Genomic DNA, 27,021 nt, shown 5'->3' with positions numbered 1-27,021 from the left:
ACTTGGGGGTGGTTGTGCAGCGGATATGAAGTTCTCTGAGCAGTGCAGACAGGCTGCAAGAGTAGCTCATGGAGTATTGTCAATGATATACAGGAATTTTTCCAGCAGGGATAAGGAGGTGATTATTCCCTTGTATAAGGCAATGGTCAGGCCACACCTAGAGTACTGTATACAGGTCTGAAGGCCTCATTTCAAGAAAGATGTAGAGCTGCTGGAACGAGTACAGAGAAGGGCAACAAGATTAGTGAATGGAACAAAGGGGTGCTCTTACGAAGAAAGGCTTAAGTTTTGCAAATTACAGTGTCTGGAGACTAGGCACCAGCGAGGTGATCTGATAGAGGTGTATAAAGCCTTGAATGGTTTGAGCATGCTCAATGCTGATGGGATTCTTCCTCTAGCTCAGAATAATCACCTGAGAGGGCATAGATTCAAATTGAGGAAAGACAGATGTAGGATAGACGTGCGGAAATTTGCCTTTAGCCAGCGGGTGGTTGGTTGGTGGAACAGACTTCCATCCCTTGTGGTGGAGGTTGATAGCCTAAATAAGTTTAAGGCTCAGCTGGACAGGTATTTTGAACGAACAGAGGGGTGAAGTGGAAGTGGGTTTTTTTTTTTTTTGGCTGATGCTGCATAAGCTTGCTTTCTTGCATCAAAGGCCTGTACTAATGCTAATGCTATTCCTTCAACATCTGTTTTCTGGAACAACCTCCTCTTCACACGTATTTCCTGAAAATTACAATCTATAGAAATTCAAGTCTAATGTCAACAGGTATCTTCTTTCATCTTCTCACCCTTCAACCCAAGCACGGTACAAAGTACTACATATTTTAATACCTATTGTGTTTGGAGTTTTCATTTTAAAAATATGTATATATTTGGCAGTCACATGAATTTGAACCATTGTCCACTCAAACGCGTGCGCCACTACATTCTCGTGATTGATTACTGCTAAGTCGGACCTTAAGTCCGGGCTGGTCATTTAGGGTTAGATGAGTGGAGAAGATATGAGAATACAAGAATATGTTATTTAGAACGTGGACTATAACCACGGTCAGCTCAAACGCACGTAATACTATACCGGGCGTTTGACAACCCAGCTACTGCGGACATTAAAGGTTAAGCACATATATATTTTTATATAATATAATTTACGTTATTAATTTTTTTTCTATGTCGATTGTTTAAAAATTGTGTTGCTATTTTTTCCAGATCGCCTGGAAGCGTAACCTATGCTTTATATCAATTCATGCTAACCTCCTATAAGAATAAACTTCTTGCGTTTAATTAAGATATTTTATATTCGGTCAGATTCAGAAGATAAAATAAAAATAGTGAAGGAATAAAGTATATTTAAATGTTGCGCTGGTTTTCCATCTTACTTAGGGTAAATTAAAACTTAAAAGAAAATTTTAAATTCTAAATATAGCTTAGCGTAGGCAAAATAATAAATTTATAATAATAAATAACAAATTATAAATAAAATAAATTTGTACATGTTTCTGAACCCTGGAGGCTTCGCAAGGGAAGTAAATCTGAGGCTTAAGAACTTTAATATAATCACATTATTGAAAGGATGCACACATTTTTAACCCATCAATATTTTAATGCAAACTGTACGTTGTGTTAGAGTTATATACTAAATAAATAATGTCCAAGCTATACTGCAACAATAGGAGTGGCAGATTTTTAGTACTGGCATTGTATTGCAAAAACACAAACCTCTTATTTCCCTTTTTTCCCCTCCTTGTTTTTTTTTTTTTTTTCCTTTAACGCTCTTATCGAGTGTTACAGAATGCATCTAAATCTTTATGTGTGGCTTTACTGTCGCCACCATTTTGTAGTCTTTTTAAGACATCAGCAGATGCAGCAGTGCATGAGCTCATAAAATTTTAAGGACACAATGTACCAGAATAGACTCTAATTTTTGTATTTGTTATTAACCAGAAACTTCGCAATTTTCATTTTAATCACCCACGTAATATTAGCATTAGCATTAGTTGAGGCATATGATGCAAGAAAGCAAGCTTATATAGCATCAGCCAAAAAAACCCTTCCCATTTCACCCATCTGGTCACTCCAAATATTTGTCTAGTTCAGCCTTAAATTTATTTAAGCTATCAACTTCCACAACAACAGATGGAAGTCTGTTCCAGTAATCAACTATACGCTAGCTAAAGGCAAACTTCCGCACATCTATTATACAACTGTCTTTCCTCAATATGACTTTTTAATGTCAAGTGCAGGATAAAATAATGTCTATAGGCCTATTGTATTTTATTAAATTGTCTAACTCCAACTGAAAAATTTGAAGAAAAACTTTGCTTTACTTCCAGACTAAAAACAACAGTCATTAGGTGAAACAAAAGTTCCAGCTCTTGTTAATTTTTCTATTTTACTTATGTCCAGCGCTGAATTAAGAGTTGCTCACGAAGGTATTTATAAACCTCGGTGAGACAACCCTTGATTCAACTTGTTATTTAAGGATCCTCCCACGGTTCATCTCTTGCTACGCCACTTCCATGAGTTCCTCCTGGTACTGAACTACGAACTTGGTGACTTCATTCCTAAAAAGAAATTTAGAAATTTTCCTTTCTTCAAAAGCAGGTGATTCTACCATCCTTAACAGCTTTCTCCAATCATTTCTAACTCTTTAGAGAGTAACCTCCCCCACTAAATTCAAAAGGGAACTTTCAGTGAGTAACAGTCTGAACATCTTGAAACTTTCTCATCCCTACGTTTCACATACTGTTGCTCCACGTCGACCACTGAATGACTTGGTTCCGCCCACTGAAGAACTGTAATAATTGGCGAAATAGTTGTATGGATCGCGGAAACCTCTTATACAGAAAGACTTTTTTTTTTTTGAGAAGTGGGTAGGGGACATTCATGAAGCAATACCAATGCAGTACATCCAAGACACTTGACCAGAGCAGTGTCGAAAAGTCAGTCTCCGGAAATTGTTTAAGCAAGGTTTTATATCTTGGAAATAAGATAAAATGGATTTTCATTGCGGAAGCAATTGCAGATTTTCATTAACACAAAAAGAATATGCGATAATTTAATCTATTATATTGAATATCATATTAAATGACCTCCCTATTAACGTATTAAATTTTTTTTTCTGGAAAGTCGCTCTTAATTTTGAATTTTGTAATTGTAATAATAATATAAATTATTAACATGAAGAAATTTTTGCATGGGTTTCGTAGGAATGCCTTAATTATCGAACCATGTTTGAGTAATGGTACGCTTTTACGAACAAGTAATGAATAAATGTACTTGAACATTTTAGGAGGGAAAAAAGTATAATTCATGTTTTTATAAATTAATTGAAAATAATTACGCATTGCAAAATTATTATTTAAAGTTCTTATTAAAAATAATAAATTTCCCTTAAATCCTAAAATACATAAACACCTTTAAGTTCAAAAAATAAACAAATAAAAAACGTAATTAATCTATTTGACTAATAAAAGAAATCCAAATTTTAGTTTTTCAAAATATTTCACAAAAATAGTCAAATAAAATCTAAAATAAAAACCTTTTGTAATGGCGCTTGCAGCAACAACAGCGCCCTCCATGCCAGAGTGTCAGTCGTCTTTTTTGCACTCGAAAATAAATTAAAATATTCCAGTGGATTCATAAGTGATCTTATGAATATAACAAAAATGACAATAAGATTCTCTTCTGTACCATACAGCACGAGAGCAAAGTTCAGGAATCTGTCTTCTTTCCCTGATGCTGCTGCAGCTGCCAAGTAACGGAAAGAGAGAAAAAAAGAAATATTCGTAGTTTGTCATGGCGTGCTGTCCTGTGAAACCATTTTCTGACGCAGTTTCTCGAAGTTTTTGCGGTTACTTAGGAAACACTTCATTTGATGCGCAATGTCCATTTTAGGTTACTGACGAAGTGTGACAACTGACTACACTTCGCTATTCAGGTCTTGCGAAAATAATTTTTTTTCCCTCTCCAGGAATGAGTTATCGAAATAAATTTACATTACTTGTTGCTCTTTTATTAATATCCGACTGCAGTATTTCAAAATGTTTTGAGGCAGTTATTATTGGCTTTTGAATCAGTTTTTGCAAAATACTCCTTAAAAATAGCCAAGTGCGTCTTTAGCATTTCTAAAGAAACAAAAATATCTTATTTTATTTGATTTTTATTAAAAAATTAAAGACCTACTCTTGTTTATAATGAACTGTTTTGGTAAAATAATTTCTGATCTCAATTTTTTCTGCTGTTACGGATTTTTTTGGAAAATAAGTTTTAAAAAATCGGCAGAATAAAAATGACATCCGGAGTTTCCTACTATTTTTGTCTCTTGGAGTTTTCGCTGTTTCCTTTGTAAACAGCGAAGCGAAAGTTTTCTTAACCGTGAGACTCCTTTGGAGTCTCACTCCAAAGGAATCTCACAGTTAAGAAAATTGCGAATTGTTTTAAATTTGGAGTAAAATTGAAAATTACAAATTGTTTTAAAATTGGAGTAAGGGAGTGAGGCTCCAAAAGAGGCTTACAGTTAAGAAAATTGCGAATTGTTTTAAATTTGGAGTAAAATTGAATATTACGAATTGTTTTAAAATTGGAGTAAGGGAGTGAGACTCCAAAGGAGTCTCATTCCCTTACTCCAATTTTAAAACAGTTTATAATAATTAATTAAAATTTTATTGATATTATTATTTATTTATTTATTTATTTAATGTTGTCAGTAGGCTGTTTAAATCTTTTATTATTGAATTAAAAATAATTCACATACACGTTGGAAAGTATTTAACGTTAAAATTCAGTAAAGGCATTTCGGAAGTGCTAAGATTCGTTTATTGAGACAATAAAGACATTTATCCGTCTGTATGACTGCTAAAAATTGTCAAAATGTACGTTTATTATTTACTGCGCATATGATAAATCTTTTGGTTTTGATTTTGTAAGATAAAGCGTTTCAGATAATTATAAAAATCACTATATTCGCATATACAAAATATGGATAACTAAAAAATATTATTTTTCCATTAGACTTAAACGTTCTATTTCAGATAAATAATTCAATAAATAAGGCTGTGAACTGCTGAATGTTATTAAATTTCACATGTTTATTTATCCCTTTAATTAATTTTGAAAGTGGCTTATCTAGAATATTTGGTTTTATAAAAGTGAAAGCTATTAGGGTTGGCAGAGATAATAAAGTACAAGGCTTAATTGTTCTATACCGTAATGCCAAGAGCATTGTAGACACATAAAATGAATTTGATTAATAATGCTAACGTAGTTGTGATTATTTAGACATACGAAATGTAGGTTATTTTAGGTGTGCGTTAAGCGCCAAGGCAACTAAGGCTATGATACGTCAGTATATTGTTAACTGCGTGTATCCGTCGGTCGACTTGCTGTTTGCTGAACAAAAAAACCCGTATTTCTAGGAGAACCATGCAACCTTCATCTGAGACCGAATAATATCGGCTGCATTGTGAAACGGGACCATAATAATTTCTGGCGTCATTGACGAGATTGTGACCCAGGCCTTTTCCATCCGATGTGGGAATACAATGATTATAGCTATTGTTCTGCTCGAGAGGGCACAAGATGAAGAATTTCATTTCGATCTGTGAAATCTAATTTTACAAATTTATTTTTATGTGGTAGTAGCAATGAAAAAATAAATTATTATTATGTGTGTATATCTGTATTGGAGGATTTAGGCTTGGATTAACGTGAACAACCAAACAAATAACGGAACCGGCCAGGTTAAACTTTAAGTCAGCAACATGCTTATTGGAGGCTTGAAGTGGTGAAACCCATGTTTAGTCTCTAGAGCAAAGTTTCCGGCACCCCCCTCCACCCCATACTTCTCCTTCAACCCATGCACGGCTAAGTACTATAGGTTTTGATACCTTTCGTGTTTGGGGTTTTCATAAAAAAAAAATATATAGGATTAAGTAAAGAAAACAAAACAGAACTCTCTAGAACCACTTTAAAAAGCTATTAGGACAGCTAGAGATAGCTCCTTAGGAATAGGCGTATAACAGGGCGGCTTAGTGCATCGGACATAAAACAGGCTTGACCAAGCGATCAGCTTGGAAATATAGGCCGAAGTGGGTAAACATTTAAAAAAATGTCACACTGTGGCTAACCGGAACATACGTTCATCTGTCCAAGTGTGTTTATTATGTTTGTGAATTGCGTCTGTGTTCTCTGGTCAATTCTCTGGTCAAGATAGCGTTAGTTGAACTTCGTTAGCAGTTAAATTGTACGTTTAAATAAATACATATAACGACTTAGATTACAAACGTAATATAATTAATTATATTTAACATAATTAATAACATAACATAATTAATTATAATTAATTAATAAATTAATAGAACCATGACTAAAACCAGAGCAGCAAAGCAAAAGGCTCAAGCTAATGGAAGCGCTGTGGGTCAGAGCAGAACTGAGGGGGGCAGTTGTCCTCTGACTCACAGCCTTATAAAATGCACTGTTTGCTTGATGTTTGCAGAGCAATCGGGTACGGGACATGATACTGCCAAGGGGGATGTCTTTGTATGTGCGCGATGCAAGGAGGGTATCGATATCAGGCAACAACTCGGCGTTCTTGTGGGCCTATATGAGAGCTTGAAGGACAGGGTGGATGCCCTCGAAGAAACTAAATTGAGGGGCCCATCAAGCTCTCAGCTGCCCACATCAACGCCAGAGCTTGCACTTGGGCATCGCGTGACACAGAGACAACCCCCAAGGCAGAATGCGCTGGTCCCGAAGGAACTAGTAGTTGTTGGTGACTCTATTGTCAGGGAAACGGGGAACATGCTTTGTAAAAAAGATAGGTGGAACAGGACCAGGGTATGTCTGCCAGGGGCAAAGGTTGATGACGTTGTAGAGCGAATATCATCTTTTAAGGGCACAAAAGGTGATATAGTTGTACACGTTGGCACTAATAATATTAAGAGTAGGAGGCCGGCAGAATTACTTAACAAGTACAGGTCACTGTTGAACAAAAGCCGAGAATTAGGGTTGAATTTGAAAGTGTCTGCAATTCTGCCCAGACACGATAGGAGGGAGTATATGATGAGAGCCTTGTCGATCAATTCGGCCCTGGAAAGATTGTGCAAGGCTCAAGGGGTAGAATTTTTTTCAGCCTGGACTGTACTTGTTAACAGGAGAGATTGCTTCTACAGGGATGGGATACACTTAAATAGAAAGGGTGCAAGAATATTTGCTGATGCTATCGAGGCAGTGTTAGGTGGGTCGGAAAACTGCTAGCTTGCTGGGAGACAAAGACCAATAGATTGACAGTAGCCACTGGCAGAGGTGAAAGAGATTCTTGCACTGCTTCTATTAGAATGAGCAGAAGCCTGAAAAACAAGATGCATGGTATTTCAGAGACTGCTGGGAGCCATTGCGGTACAAGTAAACACATGGGTTGTGTTAGGGTAGCTAAGAATAGAAACAGGTGCAGGTATACTTGCGTGTACACCAATGCTAGGAGTTTAGTAAATAAATTTGATGAATTTGAGGTATTGCTCAAAACATCAAAGGCAGATATTGTTGGGATATCAGAGACGTGGTGTCACACAGATATAAGGGATGCAGAACTGCAATTTGGGGAGTACAACGTCTACAGAAAGGATAGACAGGATAGGAAGGGGGGAGGGGTTATGCTATTAGTTAAGAAACACATAAAAACCAAGGAAGTGAAGCCAGTCGACATCGCTGGACAGTGCAGTGTTGAGTCAGTTTGGTGTGACATAAGCATTGGGAGATCAAAATTGAGAGTAGGAGTGTGCTATAGGCCTAATGACTCTGATGAGTATAATAAGGAACTGTACAGGGAAATAGAGTGGGCCAGTAAATCAGAGTCTTATAATGGGAGATTTTAATTTCCCAGATATTGACTGGAATTTGGGGGCTGGTTACTCACGCACTAGCAGAGCTTTTGTGGATTTATTGGATGATTGTTTTCTACATCAGCATGTTCGGGAGGCAACTAGAGGGAGTAATACTCTTGATTTGATTATCAGCAGTGATTCTTCATGCATTAAGAATCTGCAGATAAATGAACCACTAGGTGGCAGTGATCACAGTGTGCTGAAGTGGGATTTACTCAAAGAGGTAACTACCATTAGGGGTAAAGGGAAGGGTTATTGCTTTCGTAAAGGCGACTACGATGGACTGAGACAGTATTTGAATTCTATACAGTGGGACCAACTGATGATGTTACCAACAGCAAATTCAAAATGGGAAGCATTCAAAGAACTTATCTTGGAAGCTATTAGGCTTTACATACCAACTAAGAAATATTGTTCAAGGTTTAGGCCAAAATGGATGTCAGATGAACTAATGAGGCATATGGCAGAGAAGAAAAATGCATGGGATACTTACAAATTAACACATGACACAGAAGCCTATGATAGATACAAGTTGATATGCAACCAACAAAGGAGGTTAGGCAGGCGAAGGCAGATTACGAGAAATCCTTGGCAAGGGATGCAAAGAAAAACAGCAAAGAGTTCTTTACTTATGTAAACTCTAGAAGGAAGGAGATGAATCAGATTGGTCCACTTGATATTGATGGGTCAAGTGTTGATGATCCTGCTCAGGTAGCTAACAAACTAAATGAATATTTTGCATCGACATTCACACATGAGGAGTTATTCAGCAAAGGGAATGCCAGAGGTGTATTCAACTCTAGCAGTAAGCTACAGAATCTTGAAATAACTGGGAGTAAAGTGGAGGAGAAACTGTTGAAGATAAACACAAGAAAGGCACCCGGGGTGGATGGGATCTATCCAGTTATATTAAAGGAGGCAGCAAAGGAAGTAAGCAAACCCTTAGCCATAATTATGAGAGCTTCCTTGGACTCAGGGGAGGTACCCATAGACTGGAAATGTGCAAATGTGACCCCAATTCACAAAGGAGGATCAAAGGCTGACACAAGTAATTATAGACCTGTGAGCTTAACTTCTGTTCCAGGAAAATTAATGGAGGCACTGGTTAAAGAAGCACTGCAGGATCATTTAGACAAGACTTCAGTTATAGCTCAGACACAGCATGGTTTTGTTAAGGGGAAGTCTTGCCTGACCAACTTGATTGGATACTATGATGCAGTCACAAAAGAACTGGATGCAGGGAATAACTTTGATATTATATACTTGGATCTTAGAAATTAGAAAGGCTTTTGATACTGTTGCACATGGAAGACTGCTACACAAATTGGAGCAGTGTGACATTGGAGGCAAATTGCTGCTATGGATAAAGGGGTGGTTGAGGGGGAGAAGACAGAGAGTGGTAATCAATGGACACTGCTCATCGTGGATTAATGTTATTAGTGGAGTCCCTCAGGGCTCAGTGTTGGGTCCATTGTTGTTTTCTGTATTTATAAATGATATTGATGATGGTATATCAAGCTTAATGTCCAAGTTTGCAGATGATACAAAGGTTGGCAGGGTTGTCAAGGACACTACTGACACTATGCTGCTGCAACAGGATCTGGAAAGGTTGAGCAGATGGGCTGAGAGGTGGCAAATGAAGTTTAACATTGACAAATGTAAAGTACTACACATGGGAAACAGCAACCCCAGAGCAACGTATCAACTCTGTGGTACTACACTGACAGTGGTAGAGAATGAAAGGGACTTGGGGGTGATTGTGCAGGCAGATATGAAGTTCTCTGAGCAGTGCAGACGGGCTGCAAGAGTAGCTCATGGAGTATTGTCAATGATATACAGGAATTTTTCCAGCAGGGATAAGGAGGTGATTATTCCATTGTATAAGGCAATGGTCAGGCCACACCTAGAGTACTGTATACAGGTCTGGAGGCCTCATTTCAAGAAGGATGTAGAGCTGCTGGAACGAGTACAGAGAAGGGCAACAAGATTAGTGAATGGAACAAAGGGGTGCTCTTACGAAGAAAGGCTTAAGTTTTGCAAATTACAGTGTCTGGAGACTAGGCACCAGCGAGGTGATCTGATAGAGGTGTATAAAGCCTTGAATGGTTTAAGCATGCTCAATGCTGATGGGATTCTTCCTCTAGCTCAGAAAAATCACCTGAGAGGGCATAAATTCAAATTGAGGAAAGACAGATGTAGGATAGACGTGCGGAAATTTGCCTTTAGCCAGCGGGTGGTTGGTTGGTGGAACAGACTGCCATCCCTTGTGGTGGAGGTTGATAGCCTAAATAAGTTTAAGGCTCAGCTGGACAGGTATTTTGAACGAACAGAGGGGTGAAGTGGAAGTGGGTTTTTTTTTTTTTTTTTTTTGGCTGATGCTGCATAAGCTTGCTTTCTTGCATCAAATGCCTCTACTAATGCTAATGCTAATGCTAATTTGCTGAACGAAAAACCAGAGTTTCGGGGGGGAGGGGGAGAACCTTGCTATCTACGCCTGAGCCCGACAAATTCAGCTCATAACAGTTCCTCGCGTCATTGACGGGATTCGAATTTGGTCCTTTTCCACCCGATGTGGGAAGGAGGGCTACAATGCCACTGTGCTACCGCGCAGACAGGGTAGATATTAAGAGAAGCTGACCGTTTTGAAAAGAGCTGTAAAGAAAGATATTTGAATAATTACGATTTGAGTTGTCAACTTATAGGAAAGGGCAGCCCACCGAAAGTATAATAGGAAAAGGCAGCCCACCAAAAGTAAGTTTTCTTTGGATGATTTCGAATGTGTAAAGAGAAGTTATTAAATACAAAGATTTTAATATTAATTAAAAACATATGCAATTTTTCCAACAATACGTGTATGGAACTAGTGAGTGTGTAGAGCGGAGTTGGCGGTTTGATTTTCAGTGAAGATATACAGGGTGGTTCAAAAAGGACTTGACAACTTCGTAAGTATATAGAAATTTATTCAGTGACTGCCATTGGTGATACGGCAGACATCCCATCTGAACTCCCAAACGCGATGTAACATATCCGGCGTAACTTCTGTAACGGCGGCAGTGATTTTAGTTTTGTGAGCACCTCTTCACTACCTCCGTCAGGTAGTGAGGAGGTGCTCTGCCTTGCTGAAAGTGAAAGCGTCCTTCGTGGTCATCTTCGTCGATTATCTTCGTAAGGGAATTCCTCAATAACCGTTTCCCAGGTCGGTGGATTGGTCGAGCAGGGCCGTAGCATGGCCACCTCGTTCTCCAGATTTGACACCTCTAGACTTTCTTCTATGGAGTTTCATTAAAGATTGAGTGTTTGTTCCATCTTTACCTACCAATCTTGCCGAGTTCAAAACTAAAATCACTGCCGCAGTTACAGAAGTTACGCCGGATATGTTACGTCGCGTCTGGGAGGAAATTGAGTTCAGATGGGATGTCTGCCGTATCACCAATGACAGTCACATCGAACCAAAATGACTGTTCTAGGTAAAACTTGACGTTTTTTGCTACAATATGACAGTTCAATAAATTATATAAGTCTCCTGAATAAATTTCTATACACTCACGGAATTGTAAAGTACTTTTTGAATTACCCTGTAGTTTTAAAGTGTGCATATTGTAGCTAGGATAAGCCTGTGTGGCCTTGCAGACGGGCCTGTCCTATTACCGCTAGAAAGCTTATCTAGCGGTAACAGAGAAAGGTAGTGTTTAACAGTAGTTAATAGCGAATTAAAAATTGTCATGTAATACAGTGAATAAGATGAAATAAAAAAGATGCAGCTGAGGAGAATGAGAAAAAAAAAATGGCAAGAGGCTGTCGATAGCTGGAATCATGATGAATCTTATTGGCGAACTTCGGCCTATTGCGCGTTACGGACCACAGCATAAGCGAATTGAAATTGCTCAGGTACCAGCTCTAATAGTCGGAAGATTTTGAAATGGAGAATTGAAAAGTTAAATCTCTGTGGACCGATTCCTAGTAAAATAGATGGTCCGGACGGTGGGAATTAGGTCACACGTATAGCAGCCGTTGATCTACATACAACTATAGTAATTCTGCTCAAAACTGTTAGAGAGTCGTTTTAGCAATTATGTTGGATTTCAGGGTCAAATTCTCCTGAAGTCCAGTATAATTGATAGACTGCTGTTAACAATAAAAATATATGTTTTTATAAGCAAGAATGCAATTCATATTGGTATTATAGTTGTAAAAGATATAGGAAAAAGTGATGATAAATATATATATAAGAGATAGGGTAAAAAAAGAAAATATATGTGAGAGATTAAAAAAAATGTCATATTAGGGCCACCCGAGAATGAACTCATCTACCCATGTGTAATATGTCCATAAATTGCATGTGGTCTCTGGTCGATTTGTTTGTTTTGCTGAACAAAAAAAATCAGAGTTTCCGGGGTGAAAAAACTTTGCTATCTGACCACACCTGAGACCGGCTAACTAAGTCACGGAGTGAAAAAAAAAAAAACACCATAAAAAGTTACTCGCCTCATTGAGGGATTCAGATCCGGACCATAGACGGCCGGTGTGGGGGAGGACGATGATTATAGCCACTGTACTGACCGCGCAGACTATATATGAGAGATGTCAACTTTCACTCTTTACCAGATGACGAAGTAATTGGTATAGAGTGACTATTCACATGAAATTTTCAATGTAAACGACAGCTTAGAAAGTACATGGTGTCCTGTTCATGGTTTATAGGCCCTTTGTTAGGAAGGAGAAGGATGTCATTAGTCCTCTATATAAGACGGTGATTAGACCTCATTTAGAATATTGTATTCAGGTCTGGAAACCGCACATAAAAAACAGAATTTCCTGAGAAGGTTTAAAGAAAGGCTACCAGATCAGTGATGAGTGCAAATCTATACATATGAAGAACGGCTTAGAATGTCTGGATTACAAATTTTCAAAACTAGACATATAAAGGTAGATCTGATTGAAGAGTATAAGTCGCTGAATGAGGGATGAGCAGAATGAATGAGGAAGGATGTTTTCTCTCGTAGGTGAGACAATATTATCTAAAAAGCACAAATAATATAAAATCTTAGGGAATTAACAGAAGATCGGATCTCATGAAGTTCACCTATGGCAACGGGTTGTCAAACACTGGAATAAGTTGCCTACCAACGTGGCAAAGGCGAATCTGGCTAAGTTTAAAGCGGAATTAGATGGATAATCTTGTGGGAATGGGAATAATATGAATATTCTGCTTTATTATTAATTATTTATTTATTTATAGAAAAACTGCTTCGTTGCCTTACTAATACTAACATTACATGCTAATGTACCGTGTTTAAGTATAGTAATGCATTAATTTTCCACTGTGAAGTTTCTTTGCTCGATACCTCCCTAGAAAAAAGCGCCAGTCATTTTGTCACCTTGGCTACATTCAAAGGAGTGCATCCAACCCTTTCAAGCAGTACTTGAATTGAAGTTCAAGGCCGACAGACTAATGTTGAATTACACTCAACTGGCCAAAGCCGAGATCATTATGCTAGTTCATATATCTCTCTCCCTCTCTCTGTTGATTATTCATCGATGAAGAGATTTTCGCTTCTCAAAATATCCTCAAAAACCCAAATAACAATAAATGAATGAGAAACAGTTCCTGAAAAGATTAAATTATACACTGGTGGTGTTTATTTTAATGGAATCCATTGCTTTTACGTTGTTTGATTAGTTTCGTCGATTATTGATGCAGTTTAATAAAAATAATTTGCTTTATTATGTATTGATTAAGGCGACCAACCCATCTTTCCTGTATAGTATTTTCGTTGCAATAAAAGAAATATTTCTAACTTTCTAAAAATACTTTAGTAAGTCACGAGTAGCAGCAGGAAACAAAACACATTCAGACAAAGTACGTGAATATTTCCTTTGCTAGACGACAAAATATGTACAAAATACTTTGTTTTTTAGCTCACCGATTTTGGCAACTATAGTGCACTGTTTCTAAGGCGCCAGATTCTTAGATACTCAGTTTTCTCACCACTGTACAACATCCTTACTCCAACTTAAACTTTGCAGTCTAAAGTTGGGGTCTGAATCAACAGTATGGCGATCGTACAGCATTGGGATCAAATATTTAAAAAGAATTAAACATGAATCATGAACGAAACCCTCGAACAGAAAATAATGGTGAAAGAACGAAGCGAAGTTGTTGCAATTATATGATTTTAAATTGTAAGGTTGTTACAAACGAATATTGAGAAAGTTACTCAGATAGACATTTCGGTGTTATCTTCATACTGTCTGAAAGTGATGTTAGCTAGAGTGTAGGAGAGATTAGGGAAGTGGATGCATAGACTCAGTTTCTGTGAAAGGGGGAGGTGGGTTGTGATGGGAGGGATCGTGCTCCAAAAATGGGCTCTTGTAAACCGATCTATAACCACGGCCAAGTCGGGACACTAAAAATAGTTGTGCCTGTTTGGGACAGATTGGTGTTGGCTCGTTAATTGCGCATGCCCTGCAGGCATATATCCTTCTGTTAGTTGGATTTTGGTATGGAACCACGCTCGTCTTGCTGCGCATAGATAGTTTTAGTTCGAATCTCCAGGCCTATGCAAAGTAAACCGGTAAGTCGGAATTTTTGAAAAAATACGCTTAATATTTGATGTCCAGAAGTGTAATTAGAAAAACTGCCCGATGTTTGCTTTTTTTACCGCCGCAAAAATCGGAATATTTAACGTTGCCTTGCTGAAAGTTAGAGATGCTACAAACCTATCGACCCTCCTGCTTCTGCTACTACTACTGCTGCTTAACAGGATACTACAGAAAATAAATAAAAATTGAAAAAAAGTTGCTGAAAATTTCACTTTTACATATGACAATAAAGTTGTTTTTACAATTAAAATTGTGTGAAATTCTTTTTTTCCATTCACGCTGCTTTAAAATGAAAAAAACTGCATATTTTCTTGAAAAATATGCATTTTTTTTTTACCCTAACTGTACCTTACAAAGCTAAGTAAATAACACTTATCGTGATGCGTATCTTTGCTCGTCTTTAAATAGAAGCTAAAATTTTTAAATGTCATATTATGTTATTTTATGCATATTGAACAATTATCTTTACTGTTATCTTATAATATAATTGTAATTATTTGTAATTAACATTTGTATTTATCAAGAACCACTTTCTGCTAAAAAAAAAAAAAAAAAAAAGACAGCTCATCTACCCGTATCCACTAATACAAAAATTCGTAATTTTTGTTATATCACATATATTGTATTCTATATATTAAATAATATTCGCTAGCTGCGTTTGATTTACAATTATTAAAATTAGCAGTTATATTGCAGTTATGCTGAAGGACATTTTCTATTTTGCATAATATGCGTTTGTTTTATAATAAATTTTAACAGTATAAATTAAAAAAAAATAAAACAGTATCGCTTTTTGTGCTTCTTAAATTTTTATCTTAATTATTTGACTGTAAAAATTAGTCCTTATTGGACTGTGACTATGTTTTATTCATATTGAATAAGGTATTAAATATTAATATAAAAATCTGATTGGCTTTTATTTCTTTTCTTTTAGACCAGGGAATGGTAATCCAACCGCCTACGACGTAAGTTATGCATTGTTATTTTTTTTTTATCATAAACGAAATAATTCATTTGATAATTTGGCTATAAAATAATGTTGAGAAAGTTTGTAAGTTAAGTTACGAATTAGCACTGAAAACTTATTTCAGATCGTTCATGATGCTGACATTTCTGGTTCAACTTATAAATTGTCATTGTTCATACGTATTCCGAACACATCAGAGCAATCAGTTAAACGACTCTCATTTTTTTTTCTTTAAAAAAATAATGATATAATCAGATAAACAACTATTTCTAAATCATGTCATTAAAAAAAAAGGCTTCTGGCTCGTGCATTTTTTACCACCCCTTCATCGTTATGAGTTGGCTGTTGAAGAATGTTGGTCGCCATCATTAACCCTTGTTCTGGCGTAGATTCAATACCTAGTTAAAAGAAAATTCAAATAGAAAAGAAAAGAAAAAAAAGAAGCGTAACCCACTTTTCCGATAGATGGAGCACCTTTCGGTAATGGCGCACAAGAAATTAGAGAAACGCGGAATACGATTGTAATTGAATTACGTACTTAAAAATAATCTGGTGTTAATGTAATTGCTATTTTGATTGATGATTTATGCATGAGTTTATTATTAACTTTATAATAAGAAAAATAACAAGCTTTTATATTTTCATGCACTAAAATGAAAATGTTTTTTTATAATCAACTCGTATACTGTTTATATATCGGGAATATAAAATTATATTGTTAAATGACGGTTTGGCTTTAATGGCAGAACAAATATTATTGGTTCTGCTTCTCTATCAATATTTTGATAAAAGTTAACGAACCTACCCTACTTTAATTCCCCCCCCTTCCCCAATTAGAAGTTTTCCGGGCTGCAAACTGGTCCAAGGACGGTTATTGTACTTCAGTACACTTCTTTCTTAATCTCGCCAAAAGTTGTTTGCTATGATTTGTACAGCAAGGAATAGTGTTGTCTTGTATACTTCAACTTTTAATAAACCATTTATTTTTCATATAAAACTTTATTTTTTTATCTGCTCTGTTTAATTGTTATCTTGGCTAACATAATAAAAATGATAAAATATTTGAATAATTTTTTGAATCAGTTTTCCACATCGAGTAGAAAACGTGTGTTCGATTCCAGTTTGGACAAGAGGAAAACTTTTTGTTTACAGATCCTTTTTTTCTCCTGGAAGTTTAGTTTTTATACAATAATGTGCACTTATTCTAAACCCAACTCATTTCATCATGTTCGTTGCATAGTTTGAAGAGTTTTATAGCTGAATAAAGCTAGGAAAGGAAATAATATATTTTGGCCTAATTGTATTAATTCAGGCGGTCACCGGCTATAATAAATATTAAGATGGTTTTCTATTTTCTAAGCATCATGTTCTGTGTTTGACTATCGTTTAGGAACTGTTTTTAGTAATTGGTTATCCAGTTTTCTCTCTGATCGCTCACTGGGGGTGATGGTAGATGGCTCTCTGTCTTCTAACTTCTACACTAATGCCGGTGTCCCCCAAGGTTCAGTTCTTTCCCCCACTCTTTTCCTCTTGTATATTAATGACCTTCTTCCATGGATTGTAAATCCTATCCATAGTTTTGCCGATGATGGCATATTGCATTCCACTTTCCATTTTGAGAAACCTTGTCCTGCTCAATCAGCTTCAACTTCTCGAAAATCTGCTACCAATTTCTTAAATGCCGATCTTCAGGTAATTCTCCAGTGGGGTAAAGACAACTTAGTTGATTTCAACCCTTCTAAAACCCAGTCTTGTCGTATATATCGCAAAAAAGGATTCTTCTGCTTCTATGCTTATCTCTAGTGACACTCCGATTTCTATGCAAAATGATATATCTCTTTTGGAGATTACCCTGAATTCTAATCTCTCTTGGCACAAGCACGTTACAAATATTGCTTCCTTTGCATCTAAAAAACTTGGTTTTCTCTTTCGCTCTCTGCGTTACTTTTCTTCCAAACAGCTACTCACTCTGTATAAATCGCAAATCCGCCCTGCCATGGAATATTGTTCCCACATCTGGGGTGGTGCCCCCAAAACCTCTCTCAAGCTTCTTGATTCCATTCAGAAGAGAGCAGTTAGGTTAATTAATGATTCATCTCTAACAGAGTCTCCACTCGCTGTCTCATAGACGTACTGTTTCTGCTGCATGCCTCTTCTATAGATACTTCCATGGGCACTGTTCTTATGAATTGGCTTCTATAATTGCCGCTCTCTCTTTCAAAACAGTCCGAACACGTGCCGCCACCAGCCAACATCCATTTACTGTCCAACTTCAAACTCATAGAACTAACTTTTCATCTTCCTTGTTTATTGTCAACTGCCGTTTTCTGGAACAACCTTCCTTCATACGAATTTCCTGAAAATTACAGTTTACAGAAGTTCAAGTCCAATGTCAACAAATATCTTCTTTCGTCTTCTCAACCTCCAACCCAAGCATGGTACTACTATAGGTTCTAATACCTCTCGTATTTGGAGTTTATATAAAAAAAAAAAAAAAAAAAACTAAACTATTCCGTCTATCGAATTGCAATGTCCGCACGGTAGTACAGTGTTTATAATCACTGTCCTCTTCACACAGTGTGAAGAATGTCCGGGTTCGAATCCCGTCAATGATGTGAGGAACTTTTAGGAGCTTTCTTCACTCAGTGGCTGAGTTAGTCTTCCCCCCCCTCCTAGAAACTCGAGTTTTTAGTTCAGCAGCACATGACAACTGTCATGTACAGACAAACCAACCAAAGAATACACGCAATTTATGGACATCATACACATGATGGATAAGGTTGTTCTTTGGTATTTTTTTTTTTGGTAATGCAATGGAATTTGTTACATCAGTCTACATGGTACTGTAAAGCTGATTCACCAGCCTATGGTCGATAGGGACATTTCTAAGAGGTTCGTGTTATGACTCTAAGTGTGTAGTAACTCCTTCTTACTCGCTATCGTGTGTGTGCAATGACGTGCAACTTATGGAGTATCCATCTGCAATTGAAAAGTTGCGCTGTCTTCAGCTGCATTATCTCTGCGACTATGATGCAGCGTACTTATAAAACCATACAGGTGTTCATAACCACTCGCATTTAAAACTTCCTGACAAAGGTATTTATACATATTTAGGGTTACAAATCGCAGTTGATCTGTTTGCTCAATTTTTTTCGTTATTATCTGACAGGTATTAAACATCGTGAGGGCCTACTTATGAATTCCTTAATTTGATCTGTTGTGATTCTTGCTAAAGATCAGATCTAAAAGGAGAAGGGTTTCGGCTTCTTTGGAGACAGTCTCTTTTCTCTTCTTTCCCTACAAGTTATTTATATAGGGGTTCAACTAATATTAGTAAATTCAAAATAACTCCTAAGTTGAATAAGATATACAGACGTATTTTATATACACTTTGATATGATCTTTGTTCTCTTCAACATTTTCACATTCATATTGCTAGAAGTAAAGTAGGTGTGTCTTATGGGATTATAATTCCCATTCGGATACTCCACTGAATATTCCAATTATTTATATCCATTATAGAGCCACAGTAGTCATGTATACTAGTGTATAATCTGTGATTACTTCTCGAATATCTTCTTAAATTGTAACTTCTAAACTACTCCGTAACAGTATAGTGATTTCACCACTTGTCACTGATTTGGAGAGAATTCGATTCCTTTCCGGATTAGGAATTTATAAAGCCTCTTTAATCTAGATTGGAGTTAGCTGATCTCAGGCGGGTAGATGGAGTAGGGTTTCTCTATGAGTTATTCCGGGTTTTTCATCCCGCAAAACATATAAATCTACCCATGAGCTCGCAGTGGTACACTATGGCCTAACTTGTAGATGAGTTGTTGTTTAAAATGTCTTTGTCGTAAATAATTGAGAATTAGCTTCTTGGAAGGCTAAATGCCATTTATTTCATTAATTCTTGATTAGACCGGGGTTCGAGCCCGTGATCCACCAAATACGGAGGATGCTGAAAGGTCAGGGAATGACCACCGCATATCCCCGGGGCAATATGGCCTTAGTTGCTAATGCTCCTAAAAACAAAATAACAACAACATTATCTCCTAAGAAGTATTTTTTAATCGATACTTTCTTTTGATCATAAATTGCCTAGACAGGTCTAAATTTCTTTTTTTGGTCTTTTTAAATACTGGGAATAACGATCTCGAGTATCTAAAAAGTTAGGCTAATCTCTTTCCTTCCGAACACTATTAACTCATAGAAATCCTAAATCTGAACTACCTTTGTAATGTTTTTCTTACATCTAGGACAATGACAATTCCCCTAAATACCCCAGAGGCTCACATCTGGTGAGTATGGGCTTGGCACACCCAGGATTCTGAGCTGGATATCATTATTCTTCTCTTTCTTGGTGATTCCCTTCTACTTCTGACTCTCTCTCTCTCTCTCTCTCTCTCTCTCTCTCTCTCTCAGGGTAATTCAGAAATTTTTTTTGGCTGATGCAGCATAAGCCCCAGGCTTCCTTGCACCATATGGCTAATAATAATAATAATAATAATAGGGAGGAAGAAGCCTGATAGAGCAACAGAAAACAGCAATAGTTAACCTGAAGGATTACTTCGAGAACAACACAGCACCACTCCACCAGGCCATAAGGAAGATTGATAAGTGGTATACCCCACTCAGCCTAAGCGAGGAGCCCCCTCCCGCCAAGACGGCACAAGAAACGAAGCTAGAAAGATGGGCAAAGAAGGCACTCCATGGCAGACACTACAATGACCTCCATCAAGATCACATCGATAATACTGCTTCCAATGCATGGCTCACAAGCGGGACGCTCTTCCCCGGGACTGAAGGATTCATGCTGACCATCCAAGACCAGGCAATCAACACTAGAAACTATAGGAAATACATCGCAAAGGAGCCCGGAATGTCAGATGACACATGTCCATGATACCACCTGGCTTCAGAAACGATCCAACACATCACCGCGGAGTGCAAGGCGATCACCCAGACTGAGTACATTCATAGACACGACCAGGTAGCCAAGATAATACATCAGAAGCTAGAGAGGAAATACCAGTTGACCAAAGAAAGTGTACCATACTACAAGTACGAACCCCAGGCAGTATTAGAGACCCTAACCTACAAGCTGTACTGGGACCGCGCCATAATAACGAATAAGACCATCCCGCACAACAGACACGACATTAACCCTTGTGGACAAGATGGAAAAAGGCTATCTACCTGATTGACATAGCGGTGCCCAACACTAGCAATGTCCAGAAAACCCATGAGGAAAAAATTACGAAGTACACAAACCTGAGACATGAGGTCAAGGAGATGCGGTATATGCAAGAAGTAACGACCATCCCGATCATCGTGTCGACCACCGGTATGGTGCCAAAGACCCTACATAGCAGCCTAGCAGCAATAGGTCTCCCAGAGAACACCTACAAGGAACTCCATAAAGTCGCAATCCTGAACACATGTTAGATAGTCAGAGAGTCCTCGACCAACTGTAACACCAGACATTACAACCACCCTGTGTACTTGGTAGCAGTACCCGTCACGGAATGGAATCCCCTAATCAGGGAGAAATAATATAAGAACAATAATAATAATGATAATTCCTCGATTCTATTTAGAAAAAAATTATGTTAGTTTAATCACTTATTTCCTCCCTCTTCCCATACTGGATTATTGCACTCGCTGTCACACAGACGTTCAGTTTCCTCTTTATTCCTTTTCTACAGATATTTCCATGAGCATTGTCCTGAATTGCCAAATACCAGTTGAAAAACAGAACATATGCCATTTTTTTTGAACTGCAAGTCAACAAGAATTCATTGAGCTTACCAAACTAATTTTCAGTAATTTCTTCTTTTTTATATTTAAAGCAGTCTTTCTCCATATGCCTTGCAATTCCCGAAAATTATATTTCATAAATTTAGGTGTAATGTTAATAATTTTCTTCTCGTTTCTCGACACCACTCATCCACTGTACTAAGGGCACGGTAAATTCGGTTAATCTTTCGTGTTTTGGATCACTTTACAAAAGATTAAATGTTCTGTTTTTTAAGATCTGTGCAGTAATAACGGAGAATAACTGAACACAACAAACCAATTACTACGAATAATATCAAAATGCCTTTGTTATAAATAATCGAAAAGTAGCTTCCTGGAAGGCTAAATGCCATTTATTTCATTACATGGTTTTCTCTTGATTTGATTGTTTCTGTTTTCATAGTTACACGACTTTTTAAACTACATATCTCTGCGCAAACTTAAGAATGATGAATTTATAAATTCAGTGAGTCAAAAGGAATGATTCTACAGATTTAACAATCAACAGGTTTGTTGGTTGTATTTTACTTATTTCATTTCGTGGAGTCAGGGTTTCCTTAGCACTAGGACACTGGGGCTTGAATTCTTTACTATCAGCTTCGATAGATCACGCTTTGATTTCTTAAGCTTCAAATTCACAAAGGATCAGAGATCAACAGCTTTTGTAAGATATTGTTTATGAAAGCAAATAAAATTTCTCCTTCGTCTACTCTAACTGAAATTATTTAATTAATATAAAATTGTTAGTAGCGGTTATGCACTGCTTCAAATAGGCTCTCGGTGGTAGCACAATGATTATCCTTCTACACCATTAAAGAACTGGTCTGGGTTCAAATCCCGTTAAGAGCTTTGGCTCAGGAAATCGTTACATGACTATGTTTGTATGTAGATTGTTTATAATAAATATTATTTTGTCTTCATAATACAGTACAAAAGGACATAGCCGACCGGGCTAGCCGAGTGGGTAAAGTACCAGCCCGGCAACCCAAAGGTCGCGGGTTCGATTCCGCCTCGGGCTTGGATCAAAGTACTGCAAAAACCTTGGGAGGTGCAATATGGCCACAGAAGCCGATGCGCCAACAACTACCAAATCAAAAAAAAAAAAAAAAAAAAAAAGGACATTACGTGGAATATACAATCTTGGCACTATTTCCACGTGAAAAAAGTATAGTTTATTTTTGTAATAGTCAAACATACGTACATTAGCCCACATCTAGTATGATAATTAGCCAATTTGTTATAGGCTACGTTTCTGAATATCGGAAATGAACCCCATTTTTAGTCCATCATCGGACTAAAAATGGGGTTCATATAAATACAACTTAGCACGACTCACGTCATCAAAACAGAAACTGAAATGAAATGTTTCATTATTTTAGTTTCTCTTTTGGTGACGTGAAGTTGTGCTTAGCTGTATCTGAACTGAAACTGAATGACATTTTTGGCCTGATGATGAAACGTAACTAATCCATAAACGTAGCCTGTAACAAATTATTTAGTTTGAGGCTAAATTAATTTTTATTTTTACAAGCAGTTTTTCAAGATGTGGGACAACGTGTACTTGATAACGGTACAGAAATAAATTTTCTCACGCGGAAATAGCGTCTACACTTTATTTTATATCAATATTTATTTGTTATTTAAGGATTTGTGCTAAGAATGGAAAAGCGAATTAAAAGTCAGGGAGGAGGCCCAAATTTTCTCTTTAAGTGTACAACCGAAAAAGTTTGATCGAGATCAACATGGATTTATTTCTTTAGCAACAAAGGGAATCCTACAGGAAATAAAATCCTACAATATTTAGGATTGAAATGACATCCGTAATGAATTAGAAAGAATAAAAACAAACTATATATAGTTCTGATGTACCACAGGGGGAACGGTCTGAGTACATTGAGTTGTGAAGAATGTACAGGATCTATAGAGAGAAGGGACTGAAAGTATAGAAGTATAACAAAATAATAGAATACACATTTGTATAAAACTTAAACAGTATTTGGAGATGATGTATAGAATATCATATTCATCGATAATGTTGGAGACACGAATTAGAACCGTTAACTAGTATGATGGAATTACAGTGAGAAGCACGAAACAAGTGTGTTACATGGAATTTTGTCAGAATGATCATAATTATAATCAGCACTTTCTTTCTAAAATGATTTTTTCCAACTGTTACGATGACTCGTATGGTTTAGAATATAGAAAGAGTCTAATATCTCACTATTACTGCTTATTACAACTAAGAAAATTATTAAAACTGGAGTAAGTTTTTTTGGATAACATCGCCGTAACGATGAAATTGTAAACAGTAGATTTATTTAAAATTGTTAATTATTGCATTTTTGGACCATAAAATGTACCACAATTTTGAATGATTAAATTGAGGCAAAATTTTAATTGCATGTACAAAATGTCTGGTATTTTCTGAACAAAAAAGATAAAATAATAATAATAAAAGTCGAACTATAGTACAAACTCCAAACAAATATTTCGGATACATTACTGAGGTATGAAAACTGTGACCACAATGACTAGAATGCGTTCTGCAAAAAAAATCGCTTTTCCGTAGTATTGGACCAATGAACCAGTTACAAAGTACATCAGGTTAGCCTTAAATCTGTGTATTGTAGTTTATTTTATAGAAAAATTGTATTACGTATATTTAGATACCTGGTTCTCCATTCCACGAAGGAACGCATACCGATATCCACAAAGTTATGGAAATTAAGTTTCTCTAATTAATTGCTAGATTTACAAATAAATGCAGAACGAAGTGACACCATCATATTCGTAAACGTCACCAGATAAAATAAGCATTTCAATCCCCCCATTGGGTGTAACTTATATCAAGATTCTGCTGTCATCTAAATTACTTTTGGATTGACTTTTTACTATTAGACTATTGTTATGTACGAAATCGTGGTTAAGAGTTGTGCAGAAGTGAGTGAGTCCGACCGGGCTAGCCGGGTGGGTAAAGCGCCTGCCCGGCAACCCAAAGGTCGCGGGTTCGAATCCCGCCTCGGGCTTGGATCAAAGTACTGCAAAAACCTTGGGAGGTGCATTATGGCCACAGAAGCCGATGCGCCAATAACTACCAAAGGGAAGGGAAGTGAGTGAGGCGTTATCTATAAGTAGCTGTCTAGGAAAGCATTCCAGTCTCCATTGGCAACATCTAAAATTGACACCCCAAATTACTGTCATCAGTTTCGTAGCCAAAAGCTATACTAGTATAACGTATGCTAGCGAAACGCGCATTATGGTATAGCTCATAGGTGGAGTAAGCAGATATTCACGTTCTTCCAGTGATCTCATCTGTGATTCATACTATCTACGAGAATTCTTCAGGCACCTTGAAGTGTTTGCTGTTTATGGACTCATTACTCATATCTGCAATGGCGAAGTTTCCTAGTTTAAAATCCCTGAAGATTTACATCTAAATATCTGTTCCAAAGTTGGGAATTCAAAGCCCACAGCTTATCCCATCCTTCATTCATTTTTACTTCACTCAGTCCATAAGTTTTTTTTATATATATTGATGTTTGTTTTTATTTTTAATCCAGTAATGAGATCACAAATGGATATCATAACTTCGTTTTAAACCAATGATTTATTGGTGAAAGAAACTGCTTACCCTTGATCTTGATTTCAGATTGGCGATTTTAAACTTTCCTCTTCGAAAGTTATTATTACAGCATCTAATAAAGACAATTTAACCTTTCAATTGTTCATTTTAATAGTTTCGATTGTTCAAACGTTAAATGAAGCCATCTTGATTTTTTTTTCCAAAATTAGTAGGCATTATTTTATGAAAAATTTGAACATTCTTATTAACTTCCGGTCGAATGTTAAGCTGTTCTTTTTATTTCGATTTACATTCACAGTATCTAAAAACTGTGTGGCCAATGAGCTTACACTCCTTAATTAATAGAAGATCTCAAAAGATAGTTTGTCAGCTAGGGACGACTTGCGTGCTTCAAACGAGTTAGAAAAATATTGGAAATGGTGTTGCCCATAAACAACAAAGTTTTGACTAGAACTTAACGGAAACTATTTTTAATTCTGTAAGCGTGGTGAATAATACTGTTTCAATATTGCTTCAAGAAAGCGTCAAAATAAAATTATCACTTACCCTTTGAGGCTATTCTTGGACTCTCTCATGTATTGTGAATTTGATTTGTATCTGACTCTAAACACGAAAATTATCAGGTGGCAGACATATTCAAAGAAACATAATCTCTTAAGCCCTCTATCCTATCAGGAAGTAAGCTAAAAATATCCATAGTAAAAATAAATAAGTTTAATAAAATAAGAAATAAAATTATAATGCAATACGAGGCTGCCAAGTAAGGCAAATGAATGCACAGTTGCATTTTTCGAATGGATATCGTGGCTAAGAGTTGTGCACAAGTGAGTGAGGCTTTATCTATAAGTAGCTGTCTAGGAAAGCATTGACCTCTAAAAAACACTAAACAACAAAAAATTCCATAGGCTGAGTTGACTATGGGTTTTAGGCGCCACAGGTTTTTTCGTCCAGCAACTTACGCCGTATTGCGTCGTAATTAAATTAACGTCTGTAAATTGCGTGTGTTATGTGGTCAGTTGCTGGACGAAAAACCGAGTTTACGGGAGAAAACCATGCTGCCCTCGCCTGAGACCGACTACCTCAGCCACTTTACGAATAAGACCCATAAAAATTCCTCGCGTCATTGACAGGATTCGAACTCAGGTCTTTTCCCCCCGGTGGGTGGCGGAGGACGTTGATCATACCGACTCTGCTATCCACGAGGGCTATTCACAGGCGTGAACCCTCTTTCCTTCTCATATATCAACTATGAGAATGTGGAAGAGAGTGTTCCATTTCCCTGTGTAACCTTACTCTCTAACCTTCGCATCTCTTGTTTGAATCCTCAAGAACTGTCCAAATGTTTGTTTTTCAGTTTCTAAAGTGGAACTAATGGTTTGTGGCGGCACGTGTATGTATGTATCTGTGTGCGTGCTTCCAAACGGTTCATGTTGGATTTCTCTTACAACTGTTGTATTTCATTCTTAAATATTCCGGAAAAGTAATTCTTCCGGGTGGTTAAGTAAGTCTTTGGAACTACTGGTGCAACAGCCAACAACCAGTGCAAAGTGCAACAAACAGTTCCTGTTTTTAAGCTAAGGTGACAAGGGGAAATGTATTTTTTTATGAACGTAGCTGCAGGAAAAGGATGCGAGTTTTCTCATAAGACAGCTGCCAGACAAAGAATGGTAAAATTCTTGGACTGCAGCCAAGTTCGAAACGTGTCACTGATAAGCGGGAGAGAGAGAGAGAGAGAGAGAGAGAGAAATATAATGTGTGCACATTAGAAGCATGCCTGTTTGACGAACCCTGCTACAGGAACAATAATAGTATAGTTGTCTTTTTTGGTCATTCCTACATAGAACTGTGTACTGTTGGCTGAGTGGGGAGCAAATTAGCTTTAGGGACTCTAATAACCTAGAGACTATTTGCTGCCCTCGACTATTTTGCTTTCTTCATAAGATAATAGAGTAAAAATATAAAATAAAATAAATATAAAATAAAATAATATAAAATATAATATATAAAAATAAAGAAACTGAGCACCTGCACTCCGTTTTATCTGGAAGATCAACTGTCACAAATCTCCTTGAGACCCTTTTCCGGATGCAGAAAGCTCTCAACAATAAGGAACAGCTCGATATTATCTTCCTTGATATATCCGCAGCTTTTGATAATATCTCGATAACGAGTCTGGAACAAAT

General features: G+C 37.0%; 1 protein-coding gene and 1 long non-coding RNA gene across 3 annotated transcripts in view; one reads left to right on the top strand and one right to left on the bottom strand.

Annotated features, from left to right (window-relative positions):
- The window catches only part of LOC150082233 (uncharacterized), a 90,588-nt gene extending 86,854 nt beyond the window's left edge, over positions 1-3,734 (bottom strand). For both annotated transcript variants that reach the window (XR_016547266.1, XR_016547265.1), the window contains exon 1: positions 3,542-3,734. This is a non-coding gene — a long non-coding RNA (uncharacterized LOC150082233). The remainder of the gene's footprint in view (positions 1-3,541) is intronic.
- The window catches only part of LOC150082232 (uncharacterized), a 1,008,282-nt gene that overhangs the window by 335,375 nt on the left and 645,886 nt on the right, over positions 1-27,021 (top strand). Inside the window, exon 39 of the mRNA XM_090379191.1 lies at positions 15,421-15,451. Coding sequence (XP_090235317.1) covers positions 15,421-15,451 — 31 coding nt within the window. The remainder of the gene's footprint in view (positions 1-15,420; positions 15,452-27,021) is intronic.

The sequence above is a fragment of the Mastigoproctus giganteus genome, chromosome 8 (assembly GCF_048544385.1).
Source record: "Mastigoproctus giganteus isolate SK-2022 chromosome 8, ASM4854438v1, whole genome shotgun sequence".
Lineage (NCBI taxonomy): Eukaryota > Metazoa > Arthropoda > Arachnida > Uropygi > Thelyphonidae > Mastigoproctus > Mastigoproctus giganteus.
This window is presented reverse-complemented; position numbering and strand designations above follow the sequence as displayed.